Source organism: Sinocyclocheilus anshuiensis, unplaced genomic scaffold (assembly GCF_001515605.1).
Source record: "Sinocyclocheilus anshuiensis isolate Anshui unplaced genomic scaffold, SAMN03320099.WGS_v1.1 scaffold689, whole genome shotgun sequence".
NCBI classification, from domain to species: Eukaryota; Metazoa; Chordata; class Actinopteri; order Cypriniformes; family Cyprinidae; genus Sinocyclocheilus; species Sinocyclocheilus anshuiensis.
The window spans coordinates 416,511-429,920 of NW_015536490.1; the positions used below are offsets into that span (position 1 = coordinate 416,511).

The window sequence follows — 13,410 nt, forward strand, 5'->3', positions numbered from 1 at the left end:
GCCTTTTATTGTGGCCAGCCTAAGGCACACCTGTGCAATAATCATGCTGTCTAATCAGCATCTTGATATGCCACACCTGTGAGGTGGATGGATTATCTCAGCAAAGGAGAAGTGCGCACTAACACAGATTTAGACAGATTTGTGAACAATATTTGAGAGAAATAGGCCTTTTGTGTACATAGAAAAAGTTAGATCTTTGAGTCCATGAAAAATGGGGGCAAAAACAAAAGTGTTGCGTTTATATTTTTGTTCAGTGTATAATCCATTGCTAATCGATGTATTCTTTTTAAAGTAGCCTATAGAACATATTTTCTGCCTCATTCTGTGACAAGAAGCCACATCAGATCACAAAAGGAAGCATTTGACTGGTGTTGTGGAGTAAAAAGGTTATAATGTTCTCTTTTGTTGGATAACAGGTTTAGAAATGTGAATACAAGGGAGGTTTAGCTTTAGGCATTTTAATTTAAGCATGTTTAGCTTAGTTAACGGAAGGCTACATGCTGCCATCAGAGCAAGTGTAATTAGTGCATTCACGCGCTCCTCGGATGCTCTCATTTCCCGAGTTGTGCTTTTAAGTTGGAATGTGAAAACAACATGGACACTCTCGTTACTACAAAGATTTGTATTATTAGAGCTTTCCGACTTGAGTTCGTGTGCATTTTCTCAATCGGGAAATTATTTTTCTATATTATATGATGCTTCTTACGTCCTTTTCGGAGAACCAGAGGACAAATATTTAAATCGATCGCTCAGGCATGGCACCGAAATGAGGCAGCGAAATCTGCATTCTGATTCGGTTCTAGTACATACCGGTTACATAGGTACCGGTGCCATATTGGTACCGGGTTTCGGTACCCAACCCTAATTTTGAAGAATGTTAGGAACAAAGCAGTTGACGGTAGCAATTGACCTCTACAGTATGGAAAAAAATACTATGGAAGTCAATGACCACCGTTAACGGTTTGGTTACCCACATTCTTCAAAATATTTTTTTTTGTGATCAACAAAAGAAAGAAACTCATACCGGTTTGGAACAACTTGAGGGTGAGTAAATTACAAAATTTTCATTTTTGGATGAACTATCCGTTTAAACCTAGTACTAAACATTTATATTTACAGCAGGGGTGTGCAATAATGACAAAAAATGAAATCTCGACATTGTCGGGAATTTTGGCTATAACGATAATTAGATGATATTTTGCTGAGCGTGTTATTGTGCTGGTACTTTGCCAGGTTTAGGACTGCCGTGGACATCTGACTCCCAAAGATTTTGATATTCTTCATATTCTGTGCGGTGATTAGTTTGCAGGAGTAACAAATTGATTTGTACCTTTTATGGGCATTTTTATATTTATAAGACCAATTTTTTCTAACCTAATTAAATGTCTTCATCATCTTTTCGGTCAAATTCTTACATTTAATCAATAGATTTACATAGTAAGACACTATAGGGCTGTTAGCAATCAAATAAAATCAGTATCAACAAACTTTGTGTTTGCAATGCAGAGGTGGCATGCAGAATCTGCATCTGAATCGGCATTTACACTGTTTAATGCAGGACAAGAATGCATTTAACCTGCAGTTACAAATGCATTACTGTTTTGATATTTTAAACATAATGTTGAATAGCCTACTAATATTTGAAGTTATTAAAAAAAAATGAAATTATTGATATTCTTCATATTCTGTGCGGTGATTAGTTTGCAGGAGTAACAAATTGATTTGTACCTTTTATGGGCATTTTTATATTTATAAGACCAATTTTTTCTAACCTAATTAAATGTCTGCATCATCTTTTCGGTCAAATTCTTACATTTAATCAATAGATTTACATAGTAAGACACTATAGGGCTGTTAGCAATCAAATAAAATCAGTATCAACAAACTTGCAATGCAGAGGTGGCATGCAGAATCTGCATCTGAATCGGCATTTACACTGTTTAATGCAGGACAAGAATGCATTTAACCTGCAGTTACAAATGCATATTTAATGTTTTGATGTTTAAAAAACAAAACGTTCAATAGTGATATTTGAAATGATTTTGGGAAAAAGGGAAATATACAGTACTTTAAATATAAACCTAAAATCGCCAGTAGGTGGTGGCAAATCACTGCATGAATGAGTCAGTCAATACGTTTATATGGACAACAATACTCCCGATTTTAATACGATTAAGACAATACTCTGATTAAGAATCTACCATGTAAACAGAGATTTTTGATTACCTTAATCCGGCTAAAGTCATAATCGAAGTAAAAAGAAATCGAATTAAGATATGTGGAGTATTCCTATTTTAGTCGCATTACTGAAGTGTAGTATAGACATGTAAACACCTTAATCACATTATTACCGTCATGAAGGACTTTTCACCACATTTTGCGACAGTATACACACACGGCAGTGCTCAACCGTTTGACGGCAAATAAACTAGCTTCAACACCCGCCGTTGTCTGTATGCACGTACAAATAATTAACTGCACTTGAAGCTTTCATAAAATTAAAAATGAAACACACAAAACTGTTGATTACCTTAATCCGGCTAAAGTCATTTTCGAAGTAAACAGAAATCGAATTAAGACATGTGGCGTATTCCTATTTTAGTCGCATTATTTAAGTGCAGTAAAGACATGTACACACCTTAATCACATTATTACCGTCATGAAGGACTTTTCACCACATTTTGCGACAGTATACACACACGGCAGTGCTCAACCGTTTGACGGCAAATAAACTAGCTTCAACACCCGCCGTTGTCTGTATGCACGTACAAATAATTAACTGCACTTGAAGCTTTCATAAAATAAAAAATGAAACACCCAAAACTGTACATGGCATCATCACGAAGACGAACTATATGTTTATATGTGAAATTCCGGAGGGGACGTCGGATGGCGTCACGTTGGGACATAATGACGTGTGCCATTAATCGAACTATGTACTATAACATGTAAAATGGGAACATGAAAGAAATATTTTAAAAGCAACTCATGTAAACACCATAATCATAATACTGGCTTATTTAGAATAAGGTAAATAATTAGATTACTGATGTCCATGTAAACGTAGTCAGTGAGTCATTCATTCAACCAATTCGTTCAAACAGCTGATTGATTCAGTAACGAAACACCGTCGTGTGTTGCTCAGAGATGCAAAATAGTTCTGCTGTGGCTTCCTTTGGAACTATTTTTGTTGATGAAATAGAGCAAAAAGAGGAACTTGTGTCTAAAATGTAAGTCAATTAATATTAACTTCTTGTTTATTGGACTGTTTTATAAAATCAGTATCACATTTGCAATCGTCTGATATTTGGAGAAAAAACTATACTCTCAGATATAAATATATAAGACATTTAAAAGTCATACGGGGGCATATTTGCCCCCTTATGTTGAATTTTGGGGGGAATCTAAATGTATTTTAATAGACTAAATCACGCAGTGGAAGTGTGAACTCTAAATGTGCACCACGCAGTAGTCTAACCTACATATCATAGTTTATGCGCGCACTTTATTGGTGTGCTTTTATTTGGCTTTTGCGATATATTCGATAATGTCAAATCGCATATCGTTTAAACAAGAATTACGATATTATCGTAGACGATATATATCGCACACCCCTAATTGACAGGCAAGTTTATTACTATTGATATGGTGCAATTACCTTCCGCAATGCAGGAGCCATCTTGTTGGTTAGCGTCCCTGCGACTATCATGACATCAGCCTGTCTGGGACTGGCTCTGAATACAACACCAAACCGATCCATGTCATAACGAGGGGCGGCCATGTGCATCATCTCCACTGCACAACATGCCAGGCCAAAGGTCATGGGCCATAAGGAGCTCTGAAATACAAACATTTGACTTTTTTTTTTGTTTGTTTTTTTTAACTTTTCCCCTCATTTTTACAAAAAAATATTCAACTTTGCATCACAGGAATAAATTGTTATTGATCAAATAAATGTAGCCTTAGTGAGCAGAAGAGACTTCTTTCAAAAACATTAGAAAAAAGAAAAGAAAAGAAAATCTACTGACACCTAATTTTTGAACGGTAGTGCATGTATTTAGTGTTTTTAAAACACATTTTTGTAATGTGTAAAGCAGGGGTGTCCAGTCCTGCAGAGTTCAGCTCCAACCACAATTAAACACATCTGAACCAGCTAATCAAGGTCTTATTAAGCATACGAGAAACTTCCAGAGAGGTGTGTTGAGGCACATTGGAGCTAAACTCTGCAGGACGGTGGCCCTCCAGGACAGAGTTTGGAGACCCCTGATGTAAAGAGTTGCGTACTCTGCGCGCCCAGTTGACCAGATCGTCCAGCTTGGTGATGATGTATTCACCCTTGCTGCTGACCGCTGAAGCTGGTCTTGGTGCCAGAGCTGTGCTTTTCTCTCTGAACGGGACCAGACTGGAAAGAAGGGTATGCACAGTTAGTAATAACTACCCAGTTAATAGTGTAATAGTTATTCTGTAACTGCCCAGGATGGGTGACATACAACCATAACAAAACCATCCACTTCGCACCTTGTGGTGTTTTCATCCTTTTTGTCTGTCAGAGGAACCTTTTTATGAGCAGAAAATGATGAAATGGCCCTATATTACAAGCACAATATCAAGTTTAAAAAGGTGTTACAACATTTTATATAAAATAAGGAAAAAAGATACTTAAAACTAATTCAAAACTTACCTTAGATTCAAGGAACCAAGGGCAGGAAGGCGAGGAACTGAAATAACACATTTAAAGTTATGTTTTTATACAAAAACAAACTTGCACATATGAGATCAAAAAAATACATGAAAACCATAATAATAATAACAACAACATATATATATATATATATATTGCTTCAACTTTACAAACAAGGTACATAATCGCATTCTACGCATTCTAAATAAACTTGCACATATGAGATCAAAAAAATACATTAAAACCATAATAATAATAACAACAACATATATATATATATATATATATATTGCTTCAACTTTACAAACAAGGTACATAATCGCATTCTAGAAAATAACAATAAAATAACTTAAAAATAAGAATACTGTGCCTAAATCTCTGCTCACTATGTGATTAGACATTTTTTTAAACTGCAATAAATATTTCGCTCATTTAATTCTTGATTCTTCTGCTTCATTAAGATACTAAATATCAATTTTGTGGCAGCGATTTACAAAAACACTGCATATCGCCTGCCTGAATGGCATTTTGACTTTGAAAGCCATAAGTAATAAAACATATCTTTGCACAACTTTAATCTGTAAGCAGTGAGTCTCAGATCAGTCATGTTGAGTAACAAGGTCAGCGAGTAAAGCCCATCATAGCACGAAAGAATTCATTCAACAACTGAAGATGCAATGTAGTTTAGTTACATCTAATGCATTCCACACATATATACGCTGCAGTGATAGCAATACTGCGCCATGCAGAGAATTTAAATCGTCTAGGATCAAGCTCGTTTACTCACCCATCAACGCCGCCATCTTTGCCTGTTACCTACTTCCGGTCGCGCTGCGACTTCTTCCTCTCTCGAGTTTTTTGGCGGGTTGGCAAACCAACGTTAAAGGTGCATTTCCGCCACCTACTGGTCTGGAGTGTGAAACATACACGGTTCAGCTATGAATTATTCAACCGTTATAGATAAAAGAAAAAAATAATATTAATATAACTCTAACTTCAAACTATTTCCATTAATCTTGTCTTTTTTAAATACTTAAACAATTCTCCATATATTCTTGATTGCATTACCCCATAACCTAATAGTGTCAAGTTAATGTAGTCAGATTTCTAGGAATGTGGATGGACTCAAAATTGAACTTCAGAATACATACAGATACTCCTGATATTACTCCTTTAACCCGTCTTTTGTCTTCTGGAATTGAACAAATAACTTTTTGTCCTAGAACCGATTTTATTCCTAAAGCCACTTTTTGTTGTCTGTTATCATTACAAAACAACAAAAGTCTACCTTCTCTTAAAGTCTTAACACTTTCCATCATTCCGATCTTTTCCTTCAGTGCTTTAGACAGTTTCAACGGGTTAACTGCATTCAAAGATCCAGCAGCAAACTGCATCAATACCTTATACTCTTCTTTTCTTTTCCTTGACATATGACTTCCTTTCTCACTGTCTGTTTCAGATATATTTCCACTAATTTTCTTTCTTTTCCTATTTACCACTACATTCCATTCATCTCCATTACCTCCACTTTCCGCGCCACACAATTCATCCTCCATTTCCGGATCACTTCCGGAATCAACGCCACTTCCTACCATGCACGCTCCAGTCACAGACCAGCTGTTGCCAATCCCTCCTCTCGTCGAATCCGCGCTGCGACTTCATCACTGTATATAAAAGTCCTTTGATAATACCGCGCTCAAAAACATTTTAAACAAAAAAAAAAAAAAAAAAGAGCACGGCCAATTTAATTATTCACACACTTCCTACGCAATTTTTACAAAATAAAATACATTACATTTATTCATCGCGCTCAATATCGATTAGTATTAAATAATTGTAGTTATACTTATTTTCTATATTCAATTTTTTTTATATCTAATTATTTTTGTAACTAAATTCTATAATTATTACACTAAAATTGTAACAGAAATTGCTCACTATTCATTGACAAAGATGTATGTATTTTTTTGTTTTTATTTTGAAGCGCTGAAAGCTGGTCCATATAAAAAATGTATTTTTAAAAGAACAATTTTACCATCAGTCTGTAGTTAGTCAATTACAGGTTCATCAGCATGAAAGTAATTATGACTGCTGTACCCAGTGTTGGGGAAAGTTACTTTTAAATGTAATGCATTACAATATTGCGTTACTCCATAAAAAAGTAACGTATTACGGTACTTAGTTACTTTTTATTGAAAGTAAGTTCGTAAAGTCCATTACGTTACTTTTGCGTTACTTTTTAAATCTGGACAGGGCTTGCTTGTTTGTTTTTAAAATAAAAAAGTTCTATTTTTGGCAAATATAAAAGCCTTTTCACACCAAAAGTGAAATTAATAAGCCTCAGGCTGAAGGGAAAGTACATTTACGTCCGTACAGTAGAATGCAGAAGAAGAAATTTCAACACACTTCAGCAATAAAAAAAAGACACAAATGTTTGTCTAGAGTAATTTGTGCTTATTAGTACGGTTGAACTGGATCATCGAAGGTCAGAAGCAAAGACATTGGTTAATAGAATGGGATTAAATACATAAAGGATATTTGTGTTGTTTAACATTTAATTATTGCAGATTCTGAGTTGCATTATTTTTATTCATTTTGAGGAATACTGAATCTGTGTTTTTTTTTTGTGTGAGATGAATTAATGCATATTCATATTTATTTTAGAACTACAGTAGCATCTTCTGATTTCTCTCAACATGGGACAGGAGAGCTGTCAATCAATAAATTGGAAAAAAAAAAGTAACTTGCGTTACTTATTTGAAAAAGTAACTCAGATATTCTCTTGTAAATTAAAAAGTAATGCGTTACTTTACTAGTTACTTGAAAAAAGTACCATAATCATCGAGTCTGATTATCATAATTACTCATGTCTCAGTTTCTGTGTATGATTCAAATGATCCTCAGGTGTTTGCATACCTGGATCCAAAGCTACCAGACAGTCATTTTAACCTTTAGTCAGCCAACTGAAGCATGAATCGTGTCAAAAACTGAGATTCTTTTTAAAAACTACTGGTCAGTGCTGAGCTTTGGGGTTTGAGAACAGAAAAAAAGTGCCAAACACTAAAGAAAAAAGGTGCAAAAGCTATCATTAGGAACTCTTGCAAAAGGTATGTACACTTAGATAATAGCCTAATATATACCCTTTAGGGATAAGTCACTAGATATTGTGTTCAGAAATTAAAAATGGATTCCCACAACCTATTAAATTCTTTCCTTCATTTTAGTTCAATTGTGACCATGTTATACTAATTTGTTCCCTATTTTAATTTAGTTTAACCTGGGACGTGATTTAACTCAAATGAATTAGTACACAGATTGAACTCATTTTGAACAGATTTAAACCTTGTGCTGTGCTGAAAATCATTTACCTAATTTGGTGTTTCCAACCTGCCTACAAAAATTGCTTATAAATCTCACATTATGCTAGATTATATTGCTATATTACAACTAGCACAGGTTTTGTATGTTGTTTTTGGAACTGATTGGTTGCAAGTCTCTTTGATCTGAGCTTATGCACCTATTTTTTGTTTTTTTTTAAGTGAACATTGCCAGAATTATCCACAACTGTTCAAACTGCATCCCAAGTTAATGTATCTTGATTTAAGAATGTTTAGATATTTTTTTTGTAGTGCATGCAACATTTAATGGCATGACTTTCTTAAAAATGATAGCACACCTTTTCTTAGCAAACCAAACAATTTAAAGTGTTATCCTTGTCTGACACACAAACAGACCAAGTTACAGACCACCGTTTTTCAGAAAAGAGAATGTTTTTTTTTTATTGGTAATTGAAATTTGGCCAAAGTATTGTTTGAAAATAGAGTACAACGCATATTGAAATTAATTTAACGGTCTGAAATGTGAAAACACTCTTCCAATGGCACAAACCTGTACAAACATCTCAAGGTTTATCAATAAATTAAAGGCAAGATTCTGGTCCTATTCTTCAAAACGGGTCAGAACACCAGCTGACCAGGATGATTAAAGGTGAGCTGTTAAGACTATTCTCTATCAAATAAACTTTTATTATACAAGAGTATAAAACCATACTACACCTTTAGCCTTATATGTAGTATGAAGCCTGGGAATTTCACTGCATTTACAAGGATAGCTCTACATTTATTTACACTTAATTCAGGGTTTAGTCTTCAGAAAGCAGCCTGTGGAAGTGATCGGTTCTCTTCTTTAAAACATTTCTGATGTCATCCTAGAAACAATCAAAAAACAGGTTAATCATTACTAAAAATTACTACTAATTTTTCACGTAATTAAAACGAGTACTTGGAACAAGTTTTTTCTCTCTCTCTCTATAGGTGACTTTCCCATGTTTGACTCTTATATCATTGGTTACTGTTTAGGAACAAAAGTATCTAGCCTGGTTTCTCTACTTTATAAGTTACATTATTAGTTTCAATAAATGGCCTTTTGAACTGGGTAGGTAATTTGAAGTTATTATGTTTCATGCTATATATGCTTAATAATAATAATTATATATATATATATATATAGACTGATGTTAATGGCTAAAAAAACTCACTGCATGCACTAGTTTCTCCATGTACGGAATGAGCTTTTGCAGCTCACGGTCCTCTTGATCTCCGACCCAGCTCTTTATGGGAATCATATTCATCAGCTAGAAAGAACAAACACAGATCCAATAAGAACATGTCACTGATATACTGGTTAGACTTGATGTTTAACAAACCCTTTTACATAGAAAAGGTAAGGACAAGCATACGTGATATGGGAAGGTGTGGGGGGCGTTGTCCAGGATGACCGTCTTTGACAGGTCTCTCTCCAGAACAGTCAAGTCTTTAATGTAGTGGCCAAGCACACAGGCGCAATCGTCCTGATACAAACGATGCCTTTAAAACAAGAACGCCACAGAATTACATTTTCATACTTCAAAGCTAAGTTTGTGACCTGTAAACAAAGTAAAAATAGATAGCTCCCAATACTTCCTTATTATTGGGAGCTTAAACAGTTTTATTTTAGCACATTTTAGTTACACTAAATTAAAATGAGAAATGGTGCCTTGGCAACTAGCTGAAATAAAATATTTTATTTCAAGTAACTGTAGTGGCCAAGCACACAGGAGCAATCGTCCTGATACAAACGATGCCTTTAAAACAAGAACGCCACAGAATTACATTTTCATACTTCCTTCAAAGCTAAGTTTGTGACCTGTAAACAAAGTAAAAATAGATAGCTCCCAATACTTCCTTATTATTGGGAGCTTAAACAGTTTTATTTTAGCACATTTTAGTTACACTAAATTAAAATGAGAAATGGTGCCTTGGCAACTAGCTGAAATAAAATATTTTATTTCAAGTAACAATTTTTTTGAATGGTTTTAATTTTAGTTAACTAGAAGAACCCTGAAAGACGTGTGACATTTTTGATCAGATGATGTAAATATCGTAGTCAGTTAGACCAGTGGTTCCCAACCCTGGTCCTCGAGGCACCCAACACTGCACGTTTTGTATGTCTCCTTAATCAAACACACCTGATTCAGGTCATCAGCTCATTAGTAGAAACTCCCAAGATCTGAAACTGGTGCATCAGAGAAAAAAAGACATGCAAAATGTGCAGTGTTGGGGTGCCTCCAGGACCAGGGTTGGGAACCATTGAGTTAGACCATCGTTTGGCTCTCAGGTTAATAAAAATGTTATGAGATTTGCAGATGCCCAGCTGAGATTTAGGGTACATGACATTCAACATATGTCTCACCTAAAGAGCTTTTTATTAGGGTCCAATATATCTACAGTCTTTTCTGCATATTCCTTTTTTGCAGAGGTGTAAACAAACATCTGGAATAGAAAAAAAAAAATCAGAACAGATTTATTAATAGAGTTATTCACTGGCAAAAATTAAGGCCCGTTCACACCAACACAAATGTTCAGCACAAAAATTCGTTCTGGTTTTCGCATACCATCTGAGTGAATGAAAATGCAAAAATCATTTTGCTGACAATTGGTGGCACTTATGTAAAAGCGGAAACCCCTTTCCATTTACGACACCCTCTTTTTATGGAGAAGAAATTTAGTCATTTACATGTTTTCAAACAGCCATTCAGAGTTCTGTATTTGACGTGGTGTTCAAATAACACTATTTTATGCGTTATATAACAAAAGCAGCTCTAGGCATGTGACCAAAAGCCCAAATCTTATTGGTAGCATTGATGCATTTGAATCTGTTGCATTGATGGCATGCAAACGTCTATGTCAGACACATTAAAGGTGCACGAAGCCTAGCTACATTAAAGTGATTATTACGTTTTGAATATGGATATTTTTCTTACAAAAACACATCGATTCGCTACAGAAGGCCTTTGTTCACCCCCCGGAGCCGTGTGAGACACTTTTTTTTTTAATGGATGGGCACTTTTTATTTAACTTCTTTTGGACTGAAGCAATGCAACACCCGCTGACTGCAATGATAGAGCTTGAAAGATCAAAGACTATTTTTAATGTAACTCCGACTGGATTCGTCTGAAAGAAGAAAGTCATATACACCTAAGATGCCTCGGAGGTGAGTAAAACACAGCCTAATTTTCATTTTTGGGTGAACTAACCCTTTAATAGACTCTTAAATAATGTTTGTCAAATTAAATAATGTACCTTTATTGTCAACAGTTGATAAAGGTTTCCTCCTCCTTCGTGGACGTTTGGCTACTGTTGGGACTTCATCAGCATCCAGATTCAAGCAGTCTTGAAGAACGTTTACTTCATCCTAAAGCAAGGGCAAAGAAGCCAGGCAGTTAATAATTTATTTATTTATGTTTTAACGCCATTTCAGCAACAATGGCTATATTCATGGCAACATTAACATGTAATATCATTTCAATAAATCAATTACAATCATATAACATTTTCTTAAGAAACAATCATTATACAAGAAACAACAGTAGTACTGATAAAAATCATATACAATCTTTCGGTTTAATCAGTGATAAAAATTCTAAAATTCTTCCAGGAGAGACTTTAAAAAAAAATTACTTTTAGTATATTTTCTGAATAATATCGTTGTCTAATATCATTTAAAATTGACATTCTATTAAAATATGTTTTACACTCAAAAGATTCTTACACAAGTCACAGACTGGTTTCAGGCAGTTACTAAACCAAAGAAATTAAACAGTATTTTTATATAAATAAGTGCAATAAAAAAAAAAATTTAAAATAAACGCCTACTTTCGGATATCTTACAAAGAATATCTTAATTAATTTACTTTGTGCTTTAATAAACAATAATAACTACAAGATCCATGTGCTTCTTCATCGACAATACACAGAGAAGCTGATTGGCTTCACAAATGCCATTCAAAAACACTAAAAATCTTATTGGCCACACGGCGAGAATTGGACCCGCCCATAAACAGCTGAGGCAGCATTACGACACTTACCAGAAATACATTAATTACAAATTATTATTATTCATATGAACAACAATATATATTTCATGATGATTAATGATATTTTGATTCAAATTTATATAGCAAAATTGTTTAATTCCGCTCACCGGATTTCTTGCTTTAAATCGGTTAGCATCATGCTAACGAGGCCTGTGCAGATCATTCACAACACGGAATCACATGCTCAATCACACCAAACACAGACAAGTTGTGTTTGCTTTTCATATGTAGTGTTCATGACAGCAAGACTGACCTGGGTCTGGACCTGCGGGGTCTGCGGTCCCGGTGTCTCCGGAGCGGCTCGACGGCGGCGGGACGGTGTCGTCGGGTTTTCATTTAAAATATTTCTCGAGCGAAGTCTCATTTTGCTGGAGCCCCGAGTAAAAGACGTCTTCAACGGACATAGGGACTTTAAACTCTCAGGAATAATGTAGTAATGTTAGTTCAAGCGTCGCGTTAATCTCCATGAATTCGGTCTCAGCGTTTCCACACTGATGACTTCTTCTTCTTCTTCTCCTCCTCCTCTCGAGTTTTTTTTTTGGCGGGTTGGGAAACCAACGTTAAAGGTGCATGTCCGCCACCTACTGGTCTGGAGTGTGAAACGTACACGGTTCAGCTATGAATTCAACCGTTATAGATTAAATGATAATAATAAAATAAACTAAAATCTTTACATAAATAAATACAAAAGTCAAAACTTCAAACTCTTTCCATTAATCGTGTCTTTTTTAAAATACTTAAACAATTCTCCATATATTCTTGATTGCATTACCCCATAACCTAATCGTGTCTTTAGAGATATACTATTAATTCCCATCAGTTCCAGTTCTTGGAACATCTGATGCCTTTCCCTTTCATACGCTATACATATTAAAAGAACATGCTCAACCGTTTCTGGTAACCCACTGCGCAAAGGTACGTCCAAACGACGTCATTTCAACGTCTTTTTCGGACGTTGAAATGACGTCTCCTGAAGAGCCAGAATGAAAGTTTTTATGACGTCTTTTGGACGTCCAATATTGACGTCCACAGGATGTCTTTAAGAGGTTCAAATTTAGTTCAGATGTGGTCATTGTTGATGTATTTTCAACGTCTTATAAGAGCCGCCATTGAATCTGTACAAACCACAACTGTATTAGGCTGGACCCCTCCAACCCACTGCAGTGCAAGACATATACTAATAATTCAGAAGTATATACAGATACATGATCAGAAACTCTTCTAGCAACTTTGATATTGAATTTAGGTATATATATATATATATATATACAGAGGGTACGGAGAATATACACACCCCTTTAAATTTTTCACTCTT

The 13,410-nt window shown here is 35.1% G+C and overlaps 2 protein-coding genes across 2 annotated transcripts in view; both read right to left on the bottom strand.

Moving 5' to 3' along the window:
* LOC107685366 (NADH-quinone oxidoreductase subunit B-like) overlaps positions 1-6,244 on the bottom strand; it is an 8,704-nt gene extending 2,460 nt beyond the window's left edge. Inside the window, exons 1-6 of the mRNA XM_016481938.1 lie at positions 6,204-6,244; positions 5,469-5,590; positions 4,682-4,718; positions 4,519-4,587; positions 4,285-4,402; positions 3,659-3,838 (exon numbers count right to left, since the gene is read on the bottom strand). Coding sequence (XP_016337424.1) covers positions 3,659-3,838; positions 4,285-4,402; positions 4,519-4,587; positions 4,682-4,718; positions 5,469-5,484 — 420 coding nt within the window. The 5' untranslated portion in view covers positions 5,485-5,590; positions 6,204-6,244. The remainder of the gene's footprint in view (positions 1-3,658; positions 3,839-4,284; positions 4,403-4,518; positions 4,588-4,681; positions 4,719-5,468; positions 5,591-6,203) is intronic.
* A 2,224-nt stretch (positions 6,245-8,468) lies between these two features.
* LOC107685268 (CTD small phosphatase-like protein 2-A) lies at positions 8,469-12,579 on the bottom strand. The gene is made up of 7 exons (XM_016481799.1): positions 12,349-12,579; positions 11,302-11,413; positions 10,573-10,616; positions 10,412-10,491; positions 9,420-9,546; positions 9,219-9,314; positions 8,469-8,888 (listed from the first exon to the last, which is right to left on the bottom strand). The coding sequence occupies exons 1-7, from the start codon at positions 12,457-12,459 to the stop codon at positions 8,823-8,825; spliced, it is 636 nt and encodes a 211-aa protein (XP_016337285.1). The 5' UTR covers positions 12,460-12,579; the 3' UTR covers positions 8,469-8,822.
* Positions 12,580-13,410: the final 831 nt, after the last annotated feature.

Excerpts from the sequence above, each read along its gene's own strand:
- LOC107685268 (XM_016481799.1), bottom strand. The coding sequence starts at position 12,459 with ATGAGACTTCGCTCGAGAAATATTTTAAATGAAAACCCGACGACACCG. Across the intron at positions 10,492-10,572 it reads TTTTTGTGCTGAACATTTGT|ATGTTTGTTTACACCTCTGC; the intron begins GTTGGTGTGAAC and ends TTTCTATTCCAG. Across the intron at positions 9,315-9,419 it reads CCCACACCTTCCCATATCAC|CTGATGAATATGATTCCCAT; the intron begins GTATGCTTGTCC and ends TGTTCTTTCTAG.